This window comes from Hyla sarda, chromosome 1, assembly GCF_029499605.1.
Source record: "Hyla sarda isolate aHylSar1 chromosome 1, aHylSar1.hap1, whole genome shotgun sequence".
Classification (NCBI taxonomy): domain Eukaryota; kingdom Metazoa; phylum Chordata; class Amphibia; order Anura; family Hylidae; genus Hyla; species Hyla sarda.
This window is the reverse complement of record NC_079189.1, coordinates 614,127,779-614,152,213: the sequence shown is the minus strand read 5'-3', so window position 1 is coordinate 614,152,213 and position 24,435 is coordinate 614,127,779. Positions and strand designations below refer to the sequence as shown.

Genomic DNA, 24,435 nt, shown 5'->3' with positions numbered 1-24,435 from the left:
TATATATAACACTATGTCCTCTATATTACACTATGTCCTCTATATATAACACTATGTCCTCTATATATAACACTATGTCCTCTATATATAACACTATGTCCTCTATATATAACACTATGTCCTCTATATATAACACTATGTCCTCTATATATAACACTATGTCCTCTATATATAACACTATGTCCTCTATATATAACACTATGTCCTCTATATATAACACTATGTCCTATATATATAACACTATGTCCTCTATATATAACACTATGTCCTCTATATATATAACACTATGTCCTCTATATATAACACTATGTCCTCTATATATATAACACTATGTCCTCTATATATAACACTATGTCCTCTATATATAACACTATGTCCTCAATATATAACACTATGTCCTCTATATATAACACTATGTCCTCTATATATAACACTATGTCCTCTATATATAACACTATGTCCTCTATATATAACACTATGTCCTCTATATATAACACTATGTCCTCTATATATAACACTATGTCCTCTATATATAACACTATGTCCTCTATATATAACACTATGTCCTCTATATATATAACACTATGTCCTCTATATATATAACACTATGTCCTCTATATATATAACACTATGTCCTCTATATATAACACTACGTCCTCTATATATAACACTACGTCCTCTATATATAACACTATGTCCTCTATATAACACTATGTCCTCTATATAACACTATGTCCTCTATATATAACACTATGTCCTCTATATAACACTATCTCCTCTATATATAACACTATGTCCTCTATATATAACACTATGTCCTCTATATTACACTGTGTCCTCTATATATAACACTACGTCCTCTATATAGAACACTGTGTCCTCTATATTTAACACTATGTCCTCTATATATAACACTATGTCCTCTATATATAACACTATGTCCTCTATATATAACACTATGTCCTCTATATAATTCTATGTCCTCTATATATAACACTATCTCCTCTATATTACACTATGTCCTCTATATATAACACTATGTCCTCTATATTACACTATGTCCTCTATATATAACACTATGTCCTCTATATTACACTATGTCCTCTATATTACACTATGTCCTCTATATATAACACTATGTCCTCTATATATAACACTATGTCCTCTATATATAACACTATGTCCTCTATATATTACACTATGTCCTCTATATATAACTCTATGTCCTCTATATATTACACTATGTCCTCTATATATAACTCTATGTCCTCTATATATAACACTATGTCCTCTATATATAACACTATGTCCTCTATATATAACACTATGTCCTCTATATATAACACTATGTCCTCTATATATAACACAATGTCCTCTATATAACACTATGTCCTCTATATATTACACTATGTCCTCTATATATAACACTATGTCCTCTATATATAACACTATGTCCTCTATATTACACTGTGTCCTCTATATATAACACTACGTCCTCTATATAGAACACTGTGTCCTCTATATTTAACACTATGTCCTCTATATATAACACTATGTCCTCTATATATAACACTATGTCCTCTATATATAACACTATGTCCTCTATATATAACACTATGTCCTCTATATATATAACACTATGTCCTCTATATATATAACACTATGTCCTCTATATATAACACTATGTCCTCTATATATAACACTATGTCCTCTATATATAACACTATGTCCTCTATATATAACACTATGTCCTCTATATATAACACTATGTCCTCTATATATAACACTATGTCCTCTATATATAACACTATGTCCTCTATATATAACACTATGTCCTCTATATATAACACTATGTCCTCTATATATAACACTATGTCCTCTATATATATAACACTATGTCCTCTATATATTACACTATGTCCTCTATATATAACACTATGTCCTCTATATATATAACACTATGTCCTCTATATATAACACTATGTCCTCTATATATAACACTATGTCCTCTATATATAACACTATGTCCTCTATATATAACACTATGTCCTATATATATAACACTATGTCCTCTATATATAACACTATGTCCTCTATATATATAACACTATGTCCTCTATATATAACACTATGTCCTCTATATATAACACTATGTCCTCAATATATAACACTATGTCCTCTATATATAACACTATGTCCTCTATATATAACACTATGTCCTCTATATATAACACTATGTCCTCTATATATAACACTATGTCCTCTATATATAACACTATGTCCTCTATATATAACACTATGTCCTCTATATATAACACTATGTCCTCTATATATAACACTATGTCCTCTATATATAACACTATGTCCTCTATATATAACACTATGTCCTCTATATATATAACACTATGTCCTCTATATATATAACACTATGTCCTCTATATATAACACTACGTCCTCTATATATAACACTACGTCCTCTATATATAACACTATGTCCTCTATATAACACTATGTCCTCTATATAACACTATGTCCTCTATATATAACACTATGTCCTCTATATAACACTATCTCCTCTATATATAACACTATGTCCTCTATATATAACACTATGTCCTCTATATTACACTGTGTCCTCTATATATAACACTACGTCCTCTATATAGAACACTGTGTCCTCTATATTTAACACTATGTCCTCTATATATAACACTATGTCCTCTATATATAACACTATGTCCTCTATATATAACACTATGTCCTCTATATAATTCTATGTCCTCTATATATAACACTATCTCCTCTATATTACACTATGTCCTCTATATATAACACTATGTCCTCTATATAATTATATGTCCTCTATATATAACACTATGTCCTCTATATTACACTATGTCCTCTATATATAACACTATGTCCTCTATATATAACACTATGTCCTCTATATATAACACTATGTCCTCTATATAACACTATGTCCTCTATATATAACACTATGTCTTCTATATATAACACTATGTCCTCTATATTACACTATGTCCTCTATATATAACACTATGTCCTCTATATATAACACTATGTCCTCTATATTACACTATGTCCTCTATATTACACTATGTCCTCTATATATAACACTATGTCCTCTATATATAACACTATGTCCTCTATATATTACACTATGTCCTCTATATTACACTATGTCCTCTATATATAACACTATGTCCTATATATATAACACTATGTCCTCTATATATAACACTATGTCCTCGATATATAACACTATGTCCTCTATATATAACACTATGTCCTCTATATAACACTATGTCCTCTATATATATAACACTATGTCCTCTATATAACACTATATCCTCTATATATAACACTATGTCCTCTATATATAACACTATGTCCTCTATATATAACACTATGTCCTCTATATATAACACTATGTCCTCTATATATAACACTATGTCCTCTATATATAACACTATGTCCTCTATATTACACTATGTCCTCTATATATTACACTATGTCCTCTATATATAACACTATGTCCTCTATATATAACACTATGTCCTCTATATTACACTATGTCCTCTATATTACACTATGTCCTCTATATATAACACTATGTCCTCTATATATAACACTATGTCCTCTATATATAACACTATGTCCTCTATATATTACACTATGTCCTCTATATATAACTCTATGTCCTCTATATATAACACTACGTCCTCTATATATAACACTACGTCCTCTATATATAACACTACGTCCTCTATATATAACACTACGTCCTCTATATATAACACTATGTCCTCTATATATAACACTATGTCCTCTATATTACACTATGTCCTCTATATATAACTCTATGTCCTCTATATATAACACTATGTCCTCTATATATAACACTATGTCCTCTATATATAACACTATGTCCTCTATATATAACACTATGTCCTCTATATATAACACTATGTCCTCTATATATAACACTATGTCCTCTATATTACACTGTGTCCTCTATATATAACACTACGTCCTCTATATAGAACACTGTGTCCTCTATATTTAACACTATGTCCTCTATATATAACACTATGTCCTCTATATATAACACTATGTCCTCTATATATAACACTATGTCCTCTATATATAACACTATGTCCTCTATATATAACACTATGTCCTCTATATATAACACTATGTCCTCTATATAATTCTATGTCCTCTATATATAACACTATCTCCTCTATATTACACTATGTCCTCTATATATAACACTATGTCCTCTATATAATTATATGTCCTCTATATATAACACTATGTCCTCTATATTACACTATGTCCTCTATATATAACACTATGTCCTCTATATATAACACTATGTCCTCTATATATAACACTATGTCCTCTATATAACACTATGTCCTCTATATATAACACTATGTCTTCTATATATAACACTATGTCCTCTATATTACACTATGTCCTCTATATATAACACTATGTCCTCTATATTACACTATGTCCTCTATATTACACTATGTCCTCTATATATAACACTATGTCCTCTATATATAACACTATGTCCTCTATATATAACACTATGTCTTCTATATATAACACTATGTCCTCTATATTACACTATGTCCTCTATATATAACACTATGTCCTCTATATTACACTATGTCCTCTATATATAACACTATGTCCTCTATATTACACTATGTCCTCTATATATAACACTACGTCCTCTATATATAACACTGTGTCCTCTATATATAACACTATGTCCTCTATATATAACACTATGTCCTCTATATTACACTATGTCCTCTATATATAACACTATGTCCTCTATATTACACTATGTCCTCTATATATAACACTATGTCCTCTATATTACACTGTGTCCTCTATATATAACACTACGTCCTCTATATATAACACTGTGTCCTCTATATATAACACTATGTCCTCTATATATAACACTATGTCCTCTATATATAACACTATGTCCTCTATATATAACACTATCTCCTCTATATTACACTATGCCCTCTATATATAACACTATGCCCTCTATATTACACTATGTCCTCTATATTACACTATGTCCTCTATATATAACACTATGTCTTCTATATATAACACTATGTCCTCTATATTACACTATGTCCTCTATATATAACACTATGTCCTCTATATTACACTATGTCCTCTATATATAACACTATGTCCTCTATATTACACTATGTCCTCTATATTACACTATGTCCTCTATATATAACACTATGTCCTCTATATATAACACTATGTCCTCTATATATAACACTATGTCCTCTATATATTACACTATGTCCTCTATATATAACACTATGTCCTCTATATATAACACTATGCCCTCTATATTACACTATGCCCTCTATATATAACACTATGTCCTCTATATATAACACTATGTCCTCTATATATAACACTATGTCCTCTATATAACACTATGTCCTCTATATATAACACTATGTCCTCTATATATAACACTATGTCCTCTATATATTACACTATGTCCTCTATATATAACTCTATGTCCTCTATATATTACACTATGTCCTCTATATATAACTCTATGTCCTCTATATATAACTCTATGTCCTCTATATATAACACTATGTCCTCTATATATAACACTATGTCCTCTATATATAACACTATGTCCTCTATATATAACACTATGTCCTCTATATATAACACTATCTCCTCTATATATAACACTATGTCCTCTATATATAACACTATGTCCTCTATATATAACACTATGTCCTCTATATATAACACTATGTCCTCTATATATAACACTATGTCCTCTATATATAACACTATGTCCTCTATATATAACACTATGTCCTCTATATATAACACTATGTCCTCTATATATAACACTATGTCCTCTATATATAACACTATGTCCTCTATATATAACACTATGTCCTCTATATATAACACTATGTCCTCTATATATAACACTATGTCCTCTATATATAACTCTATGTCCTCTATATTACACTATGTCCTCTATATATAACACTATGTCCTCTATATATAACACTTTCCTGGTCAGTTTTATCCTGTAATCCATGGACAAGTTTAGTATCTTCTCTGAACTCTTTACAAAGTATTTATATCATACTGGAAATCTGGTCTCCAGTATTGCGCACAATACTCCAAGTGAAGTCTCACCAGTGCTCTGTACAGCAGCATGAGCACATCCTCTACTGCTAATACCTCTCCCTATACACCTGTGAGCACCTCTCTCACTGCTGCTAATACCTCTCCCTATACACCTGTGAGCACCTCTCTCATTGCTGCTAATACCTCTCCCTATACACCTGTGAGCACCTCTCTCACTGCTGCTATTACCTCTCCCTATACACCTGTGAGCACCTCTCTCACTGCTGCTAATACCTCTCCCTATACACCTGTGAGCACCTCTCTCACTGCTGCTAATACCTCTCCCTATACACCTGTGAGCACCTCTCCCACTGCTGCTAATACCTCTCCCTATACACCTGTGAGCACCTCTCTCACTGCTGCTATTACCTCTCCCTATACACCTGTGAGCACCTCTCTCACTGCTGCTAATACCTCTCCCTATACACCTGTGAGCACCTCTCTCACTGCTGCTAATACCTCTCGCTATACACCTGTGAGCACCTCTCTCACTGCTGCTAATACCTCTCCCTATACACCTGTGAGCACCTCTCTCACTGCTGCTAATACCTCTCCCTATACACCTGTGAGCACCTCTCTCACTGCTGCTAATACCTCTCCCTATACACCTGTGAGCACCTCTCTCACTGCTGCTAATACCTCTCCCTATACACCTGTGAGCACCTCTCTCACTGCTGCTAATACCTCTCCCTATACACCTGTGAGCACCTCTCTCATTGCTGCTAATACCTCTCCCTATACACCTGTGAGCACCTCTCTCACTGCTGCTATTACCTTTCCCTATACACCTGTGAGCACCTCTCTCACTGCTGCTAATACCTCTCCCTATACACCTGTGAGCACCTCTCTCACTGCTGCTATTACCTTTCCCTATACACCTGTGAGCACCTCTCTCACTGCTGCTAATACCTCTCCCTATACACCTGTGAGCACCTCTCTCACTGCTGCTATTACCTTTCCCTATACACCTGTGAGCACCTCTCTCACTGCTGCTAATACCTCTCCCTATACACCTGTGAGCACCTCTCTCACTGCTGCTATTACCTTTCCCTATACACCTGTGAGCACCTCTCTCACTGCTGCTATTACCTCTCCCTATACACCTGTGAGCACCTCTCTCACTGCTGCTAATACCTCTCCCTATACACCTGTGAGCACCTCTCTCACTGCTGCTAATACCTCTCCCTATACACCTGTGAGCACCTCTCTCACTGCTGCTAATACCTCTCCCTATACACCTGTGGGCACCTCTCTCACTGCTGCTAATACCTCTCTCTATACACCTGTGAGCACCTCTCTCACTGCTGCTAATACCTCTCCCTATACACCTGTGAGCACCTCTCTCACTGCTGCTAATACCTCTCCCTATACACCTGTGAGCACCTCTCTCACTGCTGCTAATACCTCTCCCTATACACCTGTGAGCACCTCTCTCACTGCTGCTAATACCTCTCCCTATACACCTGTGAGCACCTCTCTCACTGCTGCTAATACCTCTCCCTATACACCTGTGAGCACCTCTCTCACTGCTGCTAATACCTCTCCCTATACACCTTTGGGCACCTCTCTCACTGCTGCTAATACCTCTCCCTATACACCTGTGAGCACCTCTCTCACTGCTGCTAATACCTCTCTCTATACACCTGTGAGCACCTCTCTCACTGCTGCTAATACCTCTCCCTATACACCTGTGAGCACCTCTCTCACTGCTGCTAATACCTCTCCCTATACACCTGTGAGCACCTCTCTCACTGCTGATAATACCTCTCCCTATACACCTGTGAGCACCTCTCTCACTGCTGCTAATACCTCTCCCTATACACCTGTGAGCACCTCTCTCACTGCTGATAATACCTCTCCCTATACACCTGTGAGCACCTCTCTCACTGCTGCTAATACCTCTCCCTATACACCTGTGAGCACCTCTCTCACTGCTGCTAATACCTCTCCCTATAGACCCTAGGGATCGACCGATATTGTTTTTTTAGGGCCGATACCGATAATCGGTGGAGGTTAGGGACGATATTCCGGTATAAGTTATCGGCTATTTATCCCCCTCAACACCGCTGCAGGTCATTGATTTAAAGCGGGCGCTTTAAATCAATGCACTGCAGTGGCTTTTGCGATGCCATAGGCCGCCGCCACCCGCTTCTCTCCCCTACCTGTCAGGGTGGTCCGGGCCATCCATCCTTCCGTCCTGTAGTGTCCGGCGCCATTCCGGGTGGAGGGTGAACCGGTCCGGGCTTCCCTTCTTCTCCGGGGGTCATCTTCTCCACTCCGGGCAGGCTCCGGCCTAGTACGCTGCATAGACGCCGCTGCGCAGTGACGCCCCTGCGCAGCGACGCACCTGACGTCACGGCGTAGCGGCGTCTATGCAGCGTACTAGGCCGGAGCCTGCCCGGAGTGGAGAAGAGGACCCCCGGAGTAGGACAGCCCGTACCGGTTCACCCGGAATGGCGCCGGACACTACAGGACGGAAGGATGGATGGCCCGGACCACCCCCATTACGGGTAAGTTTTTATTTATTTATTTTTTATTGACTCGGAGGGTGGGGGAGGGGCCCGACCGGTATAGCGGTATGGGCAAAAATCCATACTGGTATACCGCCCAGCACTACGGTGGGGGGGGGGGGCGGTCGAGGCGCGGCGGGGCATTATCAGCTTATCGGCAAGGTAATTGCCGATACCGATAATGCCCAAAATCGTGATTATCGGCCGATAATATCGGCCATACCGATAATCGGTCGATCCCTAATATACCCATGAGCACTTCACTCTTTCTACTGCTTATACCTCTCCTGATACACCAAGCATTCTACTAGCATTTCCTGCTGCTCTATGACATTGTCTGCCGACCTTTAAATGGTGGTACTTAGCTGCTAGACATGTTATTCCCTAGTCAAAGGATACAGCATAACATGTCTGATCGAGGGGTCCGGCCGCTGGGGATCCGCGCAATCTCTGCCGTGGCACCCAAGTCATCTGGTGCATGGAGAGAACCTTGCAGTGCCAGATGACTGGCGAACACAGCCGCCGCACCCCCTCCATCCATGTCTGTAGACATAAATGGAGGGGATGTGGTGTGATGTCATAATTATGGAAGCCCCAGGCTTCCGTAACGCTGCAGCGCTGGCCCAGAGATCGCAGAGGGGGGGCCGGCAGCCAGACGCCCCATCATCAGACATGTTATTCTTTGGATAGGGGATAACATGTATAGGGGCGGAGTACCCCTTTCAATCTTCAGAAATAATGACTCCTAAATCCCTTTCCTCAGATACTGAGGTTAGGACTGTATCACATAGTGGAACATGAATTAACGCACCACAATTCCTGCACTAATCCAAGTCTGCCATTTTTAAGAGGGGCAAGATTTCAACCAAATCTTACTTTATTAGAGTATGTCCGGATTACCTCCTTAGTATCTCCTAAATATCTCCGATGCTTAGAAAAGCAGCACTTTGACAATGCAGCAAGCTAACACTTAGGCACATTAATTACACACACTCCCTGAAAAGCTCCTCCCCCAACAAATTAATGTCCCGATCAGCTGTACGGACACGAGGAGAGTCCCTACCCGCCTCCTGACTGTCCGATCGCTGAATGACTGAGATCCAGGCAGGAGCAGTCGAGCGTCGAAAACACTGATCAATGCTTTGTCAAAGTCAGAGATAAGAAAAAAGACCCTCTAGGACGGACAATTCTTTTACCAGACATTTTTTTTAAAGGATCATTTTATCTTTTTTGGGTGATTTTTCGCCAACCTACTTGTCAACTTTAAGTTTAAATGAACTGCGTTTATATTACAACAAGGTACGTATAAGGCAAGTTTAATAAAACCAAAATGTAAAAAATACAGTCGCTTTAGAAGCCTAATGTGTTTGGAATGCGCAGGCTTTTTAGTATAATGTGTGTTTGCGTGTACACAACTAGAGAGATATAAGGTGTGATTGGCCAAACACGTAACAGGCCAGATACGTGTCAGAGGAACAGACTTTTGCGTGCCAGGGATAACAGCACAATGAGTACTGAAGGTGTTTGCGGAACAATATTAAATACACCACAACCGTATAACACTACAGGCTAGATACGTGTAACTTCAACACACTTTTACAACACAGATCACCGCACCTCGCTGGCTACTGCAGCTTGTTCAGGAACGACATTATAGTCACAAATCACTTCGGTCTTCACAGGCCCTATAGGCATATATATAGTTTCCACTTGAATACATTTTGTGGGTGGGACACTAAATGGAAAACACGGGACCACTGCCTTGGAGTTTACGTGAGCTGCAGGTCTGTTTCCTATTTTAACATGAGATGTAGGAGGTGGTTGGTCTGAAGGGGAGTGTCGGGTAAATTAGGAAGAGAACGTGATGTAACAAAACTGAAGGGGCACAAATAGGCTCAAATAGTGTATTATCAGCGGCAAAGTGAGAAGGCGGAGAAAGGGAAGTAGGAAAATGACAGTTGTAATGACCTCCAGGGACCGGCATCGAATCAGACAATGCAAATAGATTGAAGAGTGAGAACCAGCCTTAAAGGAGTACTCCGGTGGAAAAAATATATTTTTTTTAAATCAACTGGTGCAAGAAAGTTGAACAGATTTGTAAATTACTTCTGTTTAAAAATCTTAACCCCTTCCAGTACTTAGCTGCTGTATACTACAGAGGAAGTTGTGTAGTTCTTTTCTGTCTGACCACAGTGCTCTCTGCTGACACCTCTGTCCATGTCAGGAACTGTCCAGAGTAGGAGAGGTTTGCTATGGGGATTTGTTCCTGACATGGACAGAGGTGTCAGCAGAGCGCACTGTGGTCAGATGGAAAGATAAATAAAAAACAAATATAACTTCCTGTGGAGCATACAGCAGCTGATAAGTACTGGAAGGGGTTAAGATTTTTAAATAGAAGTCATTTACAAATCTGTTTAACTTTCTGGCACAAATACAGGGTTGTCCAAGGCAGGGACCATAGATGATCACATAGAAATCATGGGGGAGAATGTAGTCCAGGGAGTCCCTGACAGGTCACACCAGGGTAGGTAAAGAACAGGGGAAACTGTGAAGAACTGATCGATAGCTACCCAAGGCTTTCATAATGGCACCAATAACCACCCATTTTGAAGAGACACAAGAGACTGGAAAAAGGCCTGAGGGATCCTAATGTGATGGCACTGAGAGATCCAGAAACTGCTGGAGAAATGTCATTTTGTAAATCGCACATCTGCTGAGCCAGGTGAACGTGCCCTGTGACCAGGTAACACAACGGGCCTGAATCCTGGAAACTAAACTGCAACCATTGGGTCAGGTCTGCAGGGAGAAGGACACCCAAGTAATACAAAGAGAAATCAGGAGGACGACTGCACAGAGGAGACCAGGTCAGGAGGGAAGGAGACATTCAACGCTTCCATCTTGAAAAAATAATGTTGAAGTTGGAAAGACGAGCAAAGAGCTCTAACTCCTGAAGTAACACAAGAAGCGAAATCCGAGAATTGGTAAGAAAGAAGAATAAATCATCTTACACATAGTCTGTATGCTCTGTGCAGTAATGACAGCGGGGGGCTGCAGCTGAGATCTTGTGGGTCCCCAGCAGCGGGGGCCTTTAGATAGGGGATAAGATGTCAGATGGCGGGGGTCCCGCCGCTGGGGACCCTCAAGATCTCGGCTGCAGCACTCCGCTGTCATTACTGCACAGAGCATACTCGCTCTGCGCGTAATGACGGGCGATACAGGGGCTGGAGCATCGTGACATCACGGCTCCATCCCCTGTGACGTCACGACCATCCCCCTTAATGCAAGTCTATGGGAGGGGCCGTGATTGCCATGACATCAGTAGGGGACGGAGCCGTGACATCACGATGCTCTGGTCCCTGTATTGCCTATCATTACGCACAGAGCGAGCTTGCTCTGTGCTGTACTGACACCAGGGTTCTGCAGCCGAGATCCCGGGGGTCTCCAGCGGCGGCACCCCCGCGATCTGACACCTTATCCTTTAAAGGAGTACCCCTTTAAAGGTCTGTAGAAAATAGGGCAAAAAAAAGGCCACATAAAGATTTGTAATATTCCATAAAGTCATCCGGGCGCCTTTCCCGAGAACCAATCCGCTTTGATAGGTGTCTCAAGGGCTAGTATATCCCCCTCTCTCAGCTGAAGAAGACTGAAGTCTGAAATATAGGGCGTGATTAGTGCTGAGTGAGCCGAGCCCAGATTCGACCTGAATTAGTGTCTGGGTTATTGCGGCTCGCCAACCTTTAGAAAATTTTCCAGTTTGGTTTGTGCAAAACAAGAAAAGTGTAAGAAAAAACCCCGAAAAAAACATGCGGTCTTGGTGTCCTGAGGACGCGGGAGGAGCAGGGGGCGGTGGCATGAAGCCAGGGTGACCAGCATATCACATGATATATAATTTGCTGGTTTTATGTGTTAAAGGGGTTCTCCGCCCCTAGACATCTTATTCCTTATCTAAAGGATTAAGATGTCTGACCGCGGGGATCCCGCCGCTGGGGACTCCCACGATCTCTCCTGCAGCGCCCCATGTCATGAACTTGTCTAGGGGTGGAGTACCCTTTTAATCAGCTCAAAGCCAAAAAGGGACAGCAAGGGGGGGGTGGAAGGTTTACACAGTCAAAAGGGCTCACACGCTGCTCCGTGCACACAGTCCGAGGGAAGAGAGAGCGAGGGACAGAAATAGGACAGACATAGAGAATAAAGAAAAACAGGCAGTGTGTGAACAGGAGCCACAATTCTCATCCAGGAGCCAGAATCCTGATCAATAACATCCGCAGTGCAAAGATTCTATAGGGGCTATAAAAAGATCCACAGCAAAGAAGAGTCCATCCCGGCCTGTGTGTGTGGGCTGATAATAGGGGACCTCCTCTCCATTCATATACAAGCCTCATCGGGTACCACAAGGCCCAGAAAGCCTTTTTAAAGGATGATACATAAGAAAAAAAACAGCACAAGCAGTAAACTGAGAAAAGCTGTGCTGTGGTAGACCTGTATGATAGCGATGATACATATGCAAAGTGCCCTAAACACAGCATAGTGCAGGGACACCTACAGGTCGTAACATAACAGCCCGCATAAAAGCGTGTGATCTACCTGGTATTTATGGTATCCTGTTGTGTGGAAATTATTTACTATGTTACCAGATGCAGGCAAGGAGGCACAGTGCTGTATCTGCTGAGAGAAAGTGAGGCACAGGCAGGCAGTGGCGTCGCGATCAGGCCGTGCCCCCCCCCCCCTTGTGCACCCCCCCCCAATTTAAAATAAATAGGGCTGTCCCGATACTAGTATGGGGAAGGGGCGGAGTGACCGGCCAGGTAAAGAGCCCGCTGCAGCTGCTGGGGATATCCCTGCGCTGCTCCTGGTCTGCATATCATTAGCAGAGACAGGCAGAGCAGGGATGAAGGTACCTGATGATGGCTCCGCCCCCAGCACAGGAGAGGACGGGGGCCGAGAGCTGACAGACTGCCCGAACACAGAGCCGCTTCATGTGAGGTGAGTGATGTCCCGTGTCCTCCCTCTCTCCCCCCTGATCAGCAGTATATCCTGGGGCTGGGTCATGTGTATAGTAGAGTCCAGAGGGGTCACTTTCCCTCCTTTAGTGTCCACAGGTCTCATTATCAGAACAATTTTTGCGAAAGATCACTGCAAAATTGCGCAGTTTTACCGCGATTTTTCATAAATCGCGGTAAAGCAGCACAATTTTGCCGCAATTTTTCCATAAATTATTCTGGTAATGTGACCTGTTGGTGACCTGTGGACACTGGAGGAGGGAAGGACAACACGTGAACACACTGCTAGTTTATCATTAACCCCTTAAGGGTACATTCACATGTACAGGATCTGCTGCATATTTTTGCTGCATATTTTGTGCAGCTGATTTTGCAACCCATTAGCTTCAATAGGTAGCAAAATCAGCAGCAGAAAATATACAGCAGATCCTGTACGTGTGAACGTACCCTAAGGGCTCATTCCGGGGTGGATCCACAGTGTATTTTAATGGACCCTACAGTGCTGCCTCCATCTGTACCTGATCATAACGGCAATCCTCCACTACGAGCAGACACGCTTTGATGTGTATACTCGCACACATCATGGCCGCTCCTCCTGCTCTCTCAGTTAGGCCGAGAGCAGCCGCGATGTGTGCGAGTATACACATTAAAGTGTGTCTGCTCGTAGCGGAGGATTGGCGGTATGATCAGGCACAGATGGAGGCAGCACTGTAGGGTCCATTGTCGGGGGATCCGCAGCGTAAAATATGATCTGTCCGTGTAAATGAGCCCTAAGGACGCAGGGCGTCTACGCACAGTCCCTGCTCCCACTGTGTTGTATAAATCATTAGCTAGAACCCTCAGCTAATGCCAGACATCACCAATCAGGCTGATGTCCGACATTAACACTTTAGATGCCGCTATCAAAGTTGATGGTAGTGTCCAAAGGTTTTAACGCCTTAAGCACATAGCGTTTTTCCGTATTTGCATTTTCGTTTTTTTCCTCCTTAAATCATAACCCTTTCAATTTTGCACCTAAAAAATCCATATGATGGCTTATTTTTTGCGCCACCAATTCTACCTTGTAGTGACATCAGTCATTTTACCCAAAAATCTATGGCAAAAATGGAAAAAAAATTATTGTGCAACAAGAATGTATGAAGATTTTAAATTAAATTTTTTAAATTTTTTTTTAAATTAAACATGTTCTGCACAGTGTGTGTGTATGTGTGTATATATATATATATATATATATATATATATATATGTATTTATTTATGATATATATATATATATATATATATATATACACACATACCCACACACGTTTTAAAATTGCCCCCCCCCCCCCACTTTCGTCACTGGCCCCCCATGTGCCCCACCCTAAAAATTTATGCTGGAGATGCCATTGCAGGCAGGGTCCAAATTTAGGAATTAGGCTTCTATGTCAGCACACGGAGGGGTATCACAAAGCCTGGCTAGAGGTTTCCCTGGTCCACCACTGCCTGTTATCCACTGGTTAATGGCTACAGTTACCAGGAGTCCCCGCTGTGCACAATCACGTGGTGCTGAGGGTGGGCCACTCCATGCAGTTGTCGATGTGCAGACAAATACGTGCTGTGTGGAATTTGACTACTTCTACCGGCAAAGTTTTATTGAAATCTAATATTTCTACCTCCTGCTGTATGCTGAATATTACACCTCTTACCAGTCTGCATCTTCCTGCTGTATGCAGGTTACTATGACCCACAATCTCCATCACCCTTGCTGCTAGTAGTTTTAACCAGGCTTACGCATACACAATCCATGATCTCAAAAAAAAAGAATCATTTTATTTTCTATTTTTGACATCCTTGACATCTTCCTTGCCCGGGAGATTGGAAAACAGTTGCTACTCCAAAAATGGGAACATTTTTATAGATTATTTAAAAGTTCACAATTAAAAACATTGCTTTTATCATGACGGTAAACAGTGTCTTGAACTTAATTAAAAAATGTTGAAACTTTCGTCAGGTTCTTCTCTATTTTCAGACAACATCACCAATCCTGTTGCAACTTTCAAAAAGGGATCATTTCTACAACACTTGGAAAAAGATAATGCGTCTTACGATACCTCCATGTGAATTTTAACACCGGTCGGCATCTACCGACAACACCAGAGATACTTTATGCCGCTTTATTTTAATATAAATAAGACTCAAAAATCACCCAGCGCATTCAAGAAGCTGTTAGTTACCGCATTTCACCATAACTCAGCCTTATCATGTATCTATATATATATATATATATACACATATATATATACACACACATATACATATATATATATTTATATATAATCTCAAAAGGGGGAGATTTTTCAAAACCTGTCCAGGGGAGGAGTTGCTGAGTTGCCCATAGCAACCAATCAGATCGCTTCTTTCCTTTTTCAGAGGCCTTTTCAAAAGTGAAAGAAGCTATCTGATTGGTTGCTATGGGCAACTCAGCAATTTTTCCTCTGGCCAGGTTTGGATAAATTTCCCCCAATGTGTGTGTATAAATGTGTATGTTTGTATGTATGTATATACAGTCATGGGCGTAAATGTTGGCACCCCTGAGATTTTTCTAGAAAATTAAGTATTTCTCACAGAAAAGGATTACAGTAACACATGTTTATTCCCTTTGTGTGTATTGGAACTAAACCAAAAAAGGGAGGAAAAAAAGCAAATTGGACATAATGGCCCTCATTTACTATTGCAAACCCAACATGTTTTGTCGGGTTGTGCGGCAGATTCTGTCGCATTGCGCCAGAAATTCTGTCTGTGCCAGATTTTGCACCAGAATTGAAAAAACCCCGACCAACTTTCCATTTTGCTAAGAAAACCCGAAAAGGGGTGTGACTGTCTGGAAAAGGGGGCGTGGTCTCAAAAAAGGGGCGTGTTCCCAAAATTTTCACAAAAAGCCAACATATTTACTAAGGTTTCCACATAAAAAGGGGTGGATTTGAGCTGAGGAAAACCCTAGAGATCAGAACAGGTGTAAAAAAAAAAAAGGAAAGTGTAGGGAAAGTGGAAAATGTAGGGAAACCTTAGTAAATACCGTGGAAAATAAATTGTAGGGAATTAAAACTCACAAAAAAACCTACACAACACTCTTAGTAAGTAAGGGCCAATGTCACTCCAAAAATGGTCTGGACAAAATTATTGACACCCATTCAAAATTGGGGAAAAATAAGATTGTTTCAAGCATGTGATGCTCCTTTAAACTGACCTGGGGCAAGTAACAGGTGTGGGCAATATAAAAATCACACCTGAAAGCAGATAAGGAGAGAAGTTCACTTAGTCTTTGCATTGTGTGTCTGTGTGTGCCACACTAAGCATGGACAACAGAAAGAGAAGAAGAGAACTGTCTGAGGACTTGAGAACCAAAATTGTGGAAAAATATCAACAATCTCAAGGTTACAAGTCCATCTCCAGAGATCTAGATTTGTCTTTGTCCACAGTGCGCAACATTATCAAGAAGTTTGCAACCCATGGCACTGTAGATAATCTCCCTGGGAGTGGACGGAAGAGAAAAATTGTTGAAAGGTGTCAACGCAGGATAGTCCAGATAGTGGATAAGCAGCCCCAAACAAGTTCCAAAGATATTCAAGCTGTTCTGCAGGCTCAGGGAGAATCAGTGTTAGTAGGAACTATCCGTCGACATTTAAATGAAATGAAACGTTATGGCAGGAGACCCAGGAGGACCCCACTATGGAGGAGACCCAGGAGGACCCCACTATGGAGGAGACCCAGGAGGACCCCACTATGGAGGAGACCCAGGAGGACCCCACTATGGAGGAGACCCAGGAGGACCCCACTATGGAGGAGACCCAGGAGGACCCCACTATGGAGGAGACCCAGGAGGACCCCACTATGGAGGAGACCCAGGAGGACCCCACTATGGAGGAGACCCAGGAGGACCCCACTATGGAGGAGACCCAGGAGGACCCCACTATGGAGGAGACCCAGGAGGACCCCACTGCTGACACAGAGACATAAAAAAGCAAGACTACATTTTGCCAAAATGAACTTGAGTAACCAAAATCCTTCTGGGAAAACATCTTGTGGACAGATGAGACCAAGATAGAGCTTTTTGGTAAAGCACATCATTCTACTGTTTACCGAAAACGGAATGAGGCCTACAAAGAAAAGAACACAGTACCTACAGTGACATATGGTGGAGGTCAATGATGTTTTGGGTTGTTTTGCTGCCTCTGCCACTGGGTGCCTTGAATGTGTACAAGACATCATGAAATCTGAGGATTACCAATGGATTTTGGGTCGCACTGTACAGCCCAGTGTCAGAAAGCTGGGTTTGCATCCGAGATGTTGGGTCTTCCAGCAGGACAATGACCCCAAACATACATCAAAAAGCCCCAGAAATGGATGACAACAAAGCACTGGAGAGTCCTGAAGTGGCAGCAATGAGTCCAGATCTAAATCCCATTGATCACCTGTGGAGAGATCTTATAATTACTGTTGGGAAAAGGCGCCTTCCAATAAGAGAGACCTGGAGCAGTTTGTAAAGGAAGAGTGGTCCAACATTCCGGCTGAGAGGTGTAAGGAGGTTATTGATGGTTATAGGAAGACACTGATTTCACTTATTTTTTCCAAAGGGTGGACAACCAAATATTAAGTTAAGGGCGCCAAAAAATATGTGTTACTGTAATCCTTTCCTGTGAGAAATACTTCATTTTCTAGAAAAATTTCAGGGGTGCCAACATACATGAATGTATATAATTGTATGTGTGTTTGTGTGTATGTTCCAGCATCACTTCCAAATGTCTGATGATATTTCGATAAAACTTGGTCACATGTTACTTATATGTCAGCTACAAACATAGAATAGGTAAATTAACCCTTACCCATCCCCATTTGCGCAGTAGTTTTTTTTGATTCAAGTCTCATGCAAGTATATGGGTTACTTACTCACCAAGCTCCGCTCTGCATCCCCTGGTAAATGATTCAGTCCGGATGGCAAGCCACACCCTCCCCACATGCCATGCCCCCTTTTGCAAAGACACGCCCACTCTAAGCCCCAACTCTTTTGTTTTTTTCAGCTTACAACATCTTCATCACAACTCAGCCCTACCTGGGGTCGGGATATGAGGACAGGATGTAAGGACAACACCGGGTACTCAGCTAGTAAACACATAAAAACTACTTGAATACATTCCTAGCGGTGTAAAGAAAAATGTTTGGGGAGGGGTTATGGATGGGAAATGGGGTTTGTGTTCTTCTGTGCTGCAAATGGTAAAAAATGTAATAAAGTGAAGAAAAAAAACAAGAAAACAAACAAACAAGCAACATGTTTGTGGCCTTTTTTATTGCAGGTTCGCATCGAATTGAGCCGAACCAACAATATCAAGTTCGCTCAACACTAGCAGTGAACCATGTTTAATCCATACTCCCCTAGTAACACCCTTCTGCGCCCCCCACAGGTCACAGGGTGAAGTCTCCTGTCAGGCCCAAGGCCTGATTATTAAAATCCTATATGTGCATTATAATTATAACTAACAAAGGTAAAGTGTCCAGCGCGAATGTCAGAAAGTACGATGTTTTATTCCAATAAAAGCTACAAAGACCAGGAGAACATGACAGGGTGACGCCTTTCTGTCCAGTCTTAGGACCGGCGTGGGCAGCACCGACTGGAAACAACGAACAAAGGCAAAGTGTCCAGCGCGAATGTCAGAAAGCAGGATGTTTTATTCCAATAAAAGCTACAAAGACCAGGAGAACATGACAGGGTGACGCGTTTCGGTCCAGTCTTAGGACCGAAACGCGTCACCCTGTCATGTTCTCCTGGTCTTTGTAGCTTTTATTGGAATAAAACATCCTGCTTTCTGACATTCGCGCTGGACACTTTGCCTTTGTTTCCAGTCGGTGCTGCCCACGCCGGTCCTGGCGCGACGGGCTGAGGGAGTGAGCTGGACTATAGACACTCTTGCTTATAATTATAACTGTATGATGTATTATCCAAGCCAGGGGTGAGAGGTCATTCAGACTGTGGGTTTGTGTATTGCATTTTATTGGGGTCTGGCTGTTTGTTTACATCTCCTTTGAAGTCAAAGGCTTTTTTGAAGTCATGCACTCTGGTCCCATCATATAATCAAACAGGGGCCAGGAAGAGAGAAGACCCCCTGGTGGGAGCAGAGTGGAGGGGGGAATGGAGTCTCCCTTCCATAAAGGCAGCTAAATAATATTTAACAATGCTAGACTCGGGGTGTTCAAGGCTGTGCTACAAGCTGACAAGACCATCCTAAGAACAACGCTCTCACTCTCATGGACTGCTATACCATCATGCTGTAAGAACTTCCTCTTTTGCTTTCTGAACTTGCCTTGCAAAACTCTTTTATACATTTTTGTACCTGTATATGTCATTTGTTCCTGTATTTATATTTATATATATATATATATATATATATATATATATAGAGCACTGTGATACCTTTTATCAGATTAAATGTTTAATTAATCAGCTCTGGTCTTTGATCTCTAAATATATGAGCTCACCTTTCTGAAGGCAGCTCTGGTGGAAACACGTTTATCTAAGGGTTAATTTGGTGACTTGTTGGGACTAGTAGTGGATACCCAGAGGTCTGGCGGCTTTAACCCTTGCACCATCACACTCTCTCTAGCGTCTTGGCTGGACCGATAGGGTGTGATCGCAACATCTCCTCTGAGGTCACATAGTAATGAGAGAGCGAGGAGCGGAGGTCATCAGTGACTACTTGGTCATTTAGGAGATCGGGGATCAACAGGAGAAGATGGTGAAGGGAGGAAACAGTGAGGACAACCAAGGCCTGAGAAGGGGAGAGCATTGGTGAGTGCCGGCTGCTTATACCTCCTGACCTCACACTACATGGAGGAGAGAGCATTGGTGAGTGCCGGTTGCTTATACCTCCTGACCTCACACTACATGGAGGGGAGAGCATTGGTGAGGGCCGGCTGCTTATACCTCCTGACCTCACACTACATGGAGGGGAGAGCATTGGTGAGTGCCGGCTGCTTATACCTCCTGACCTCACACTACATGGAGGGGAGAGCATTGGTGAGTGCCGGCTGCTTATACCTCCTGACCTCACACTACATGGAGGGGAGAGCATTGGTGAGTGCCGGCTGCTTATATCTCCTGACCTCACACTACATGGAGGGGAGAGCATTGGTGAGTGCCGGCTGCTTATACCTCCTGACCTCACACTACATGGAGGGGAGCATTGGTGAGTGCCGGCTGCTTATACCTCCTGACCTCACACTACATGGAGGGGAGAGCATTGGTGAGTGCCGGCTGCTTATACCTCCTGACCTCACACTACATGGAGGGGAAAGCATTGGTGAGTGCCGGCTGCTTATACCTCCTGACCTCACACTACATGGAGGGGAGAGCATTGGTGAGTGCCGGCTGCTTATACCTCCTGACCTCACACTACATGGAGGGGAGAGCATTGGTGAGGGCCGGCTGCTTATACCTCCTGACCTCACACTACATGGAGGGGAGAGCATTGGTGAGTGCCGGCTGCTTATACCTCCTGACCTCACACTACATGGAGGGGAGAGCTGTCACGATGCCGGCTGGCAGGTAGTGGATCCTCTGTGCCAGAGAGGGATTGGCGAGGACCGCGCTAGTGGACCGGTTCTAAGTCACTACTGGTTTTCACCAGAGCCCGCCGCAAAGCGGGATGGTCTTGCTGCGGCGGTAGTGACCAGGTCGTATCCACTAGCAACGGCTCAACCTCTCTGACTGCTGAAGATAGGCGAGGTACAAGGGAGTAGACAGAAGCAAGGTCGGACGTAGCAGAAGGTCGGGGGCAGGCGGCAAGGTTCGTAGTCAGGGTGGATAGCAGAAGTTCTGGTACACAGGCTTTAGACACACAAAACGCTTTCACTAGGCACAAGGGCAACAAGATCCGGCAAGGGAGTGCAAGGGAGGAGCTCAGATATAGCCAGGGAACAGGTGGGAGCCAATTAAGCTAATTGGGCCAGGCACCAATCATTGGTGCACTGGCCCTTTAAGTCTCAGGGAGCTGGCGCGCGCGCGCCCTAGAGAGCGGAGCCGCGCGCGCCAGCACATGACAGCAGGAGACGGGAACGGGTAAGTGACCTGGGATGCGATTCGCGAGCGGGCGCGTCCCACTGTGCGAATCGCATCCCCAACGGCCATGACAGTGCAGCGCTCCCGGTCAGCGGGACTGACCGGGGAGCTGCAGGGAGAAAGACGCCGTGAGCGCTCCGGGGAGGAGCGGGGACCCGGAGCGCTAGGCGTAACAAGAGCATTGGTGAGTGCCGGCTGCTTATACCTCCTGACCTCACACTACATGGAGGGGAGAGCATTGGTGAGTGCCGGCTGCTTATACCTCCTCACACTACATGGAGGGGAGAGCATTGGTGAGTGCCGGCTGCTTATACCTCCTGACCTCACACTTCATGGAGGGGGAGAGCATTGGTGAGTGCTGGCTGCTTATACCTCCTGACCTCACACTACATGGAGGGGAGAGCATTGGTGAGTGCCGGCTGCTTATACCTCCTGACCTCACACTACATGGAGGGGAGAGCATTGGTGAGTGCCGGCTGCTTATACCTCCTGACCTCACACTACATGGAGGGGAGAGCATTGGTGAGTGCCGGCTGCTTATACCTCCTGACCTCACACTACATGGAGGGGGAGAGCATTGGTGAGTGCCGGCTGCTTATACCTCCTGACCTCACACTACATGGAGGGGAGAGCATTGGTGAGTGCCGGCTGCTTATACCTCCTGACCTCACACTACATGGAGGGGAGAGCATTGGTGAGTGCCGGCTGCTTATACCTCCTGACCTCACACTACATGGAGGGTGCAGGGTGTAAATATAATTATATCAATAATAAATATACACCGTGTCCTTAAGGGTTAATAATAAACATCCCCAATAATCCTGATCTGACACCGACCGCACACACCTACCTGTATCTGTAGAGGAGCCGTGTACAGGACCTGCGATGATGTCACCGTCATGTGATCAGTCACATGGAGGAGGAGGAGTCACATGATCAGGGGCTGCTGCTCTAGGCTCATCTGCTCAGTGTATGCAGGACTCTGCTGTGCTGGTTGTGATCGCTGCTGGATGAGCTGAAGTTATGTGTATGCAGCAGAGCTGTGTGTGTGTGATGTGCGTGGTGCAGAGCTGTGTATGTGTGTGTTATATATGTCTGCAGCAGAGCTGTGTGTAATGTGCATGTAGCTGAGCTGTATGTGTACACAGTAGAGCTGTATATGTGTAATGTACATGTAGCTGAGCTGTATGTGTACACAGTAGAGCTGTATATGTGTAATGTACATGTAGCTGAGCTGTATGTGTACACAGTAGAGCTGTATATGTGTAATGTACATGTAGCTGAGCTGTATGTGTACACAGTAGAGCTGTATATGTGTAATGTACATGTAGCTGAGCTGTATGTGTACACAGTAGAGCTGTATATGTGTAATGTACATGTAGCTGAGCTGTATGTGTACACAGTAGAGCTGTATATGTGTAATGTACATGTAGCTGAGCTGTATGTGTACACAGTAGAGCTGTATATGTGTAATGTGCATGTAGCTGAGCTGTATGTGTACACAGTAGAGCTGTATATGTGTAATGTGCATGTAGCTGAGCTGTATGTGTACACAGTAGAGCTGTATATGTGTAATGTACATGTAGCTGAGCTGTATGTGTACACAGTAGAGCTGTATATGTGTAATGTGTAATGTGCATGTAGCTGAGCTGTATGTGTACACAGTAGAGCTGTGTATGTGTAATGTACATGTAGCTGAGCTGTATGTGTACACAGTAGAGCTGTATGTGTGTAATGTGCATGTAGCTGAGCTGTATGTGTACACAGTAGAGCTGTGTATGTGTAATGTGCATGTAGCTGAGCTGTATGTGTACACAGTAGAGCTGTATATGTGTAATGTACATGTAGCTGAGCTGTATGTGTACACAGTAGAGCTGTATATGTGTAATGTACATGTAGCTGAGCTGTATGTGTACACAGTAGAGCTGTATATGTGTAATGTACATGTAGCTGAGCTGTATGTGTACACAGTAGAGCTGTATGTGTGTAATGTACATGTAGCTGAGCTGTATGTGTACACAGTAGAGCTGTATATGTGTAATGTACATGTAGCTGAGCTGTATGTGTACACAGTAGAGCTGTATATGTGTAATGTGCATGTAGCTGAGCTGTATGTGCACACAGTAGAGCTGTATATATGTGTAATGTGCATGTAGCTGAGCTGTATGTGTACACAGTAGAGCTGTATATGTGTAATGTACATGTAGCTGAGCTGTATGTGTACACAGTAGAGCTGTATATGTGTAATGTACATGTAGCTGAGCTGTATGTGTACACAGTAGAGCTGTATATGTGTAATGTACATGTAGCTGAGCTGTACGTGTACACAGTAGAGCTGTATATATGTAATGTACATGTAGCTGAGCTGTATGTGTACACAGTAGAGCTGTATATGTGTAATGTACATGTAGCTGAGCTGTATGTGTACACAGTAGAGCTGTATATGTGTAATGTACATGTAGCTGAGCTGTATGTGTACACAGTAGAGCTGTATATGTGTAATGTGCATGTAGCTGAGCTGTATGTGTACACAGTAGAGCTGTATATGTGTAATGTACATGTAGCTGAGCTGTATGTGTACACAGTAGAGC

At 42.6% G+C, this 24,435-nt stretch overlaps 1 protein-coding gene across 1 annotated transcript in view; it reads right to left on the bottom strand.

Moving 5' to 3' along the window:
* The window catches only part of LOC130297753 (zinc finger protein 432-like), a 39,138-nt gene extending 16,212 nt beyond the window's left edge, over positions 1–22,926 (bottom strand). Inside the window, exon 1 of the mRNA XM_056550613.1 lies at positions 22,695–22,926. Within this exon, the coding sequence (XP_056406588.1) occupies positions 22,695–22,745 (51 nt within the window). The 5' untranslated portion in view covers positions 22,746–22,926. The remainder of the gene's footprint in view (positions 1–22,694) is intronic.
* Positions 22,927–24,435: the final 1,509 nt, after the last annotated feature.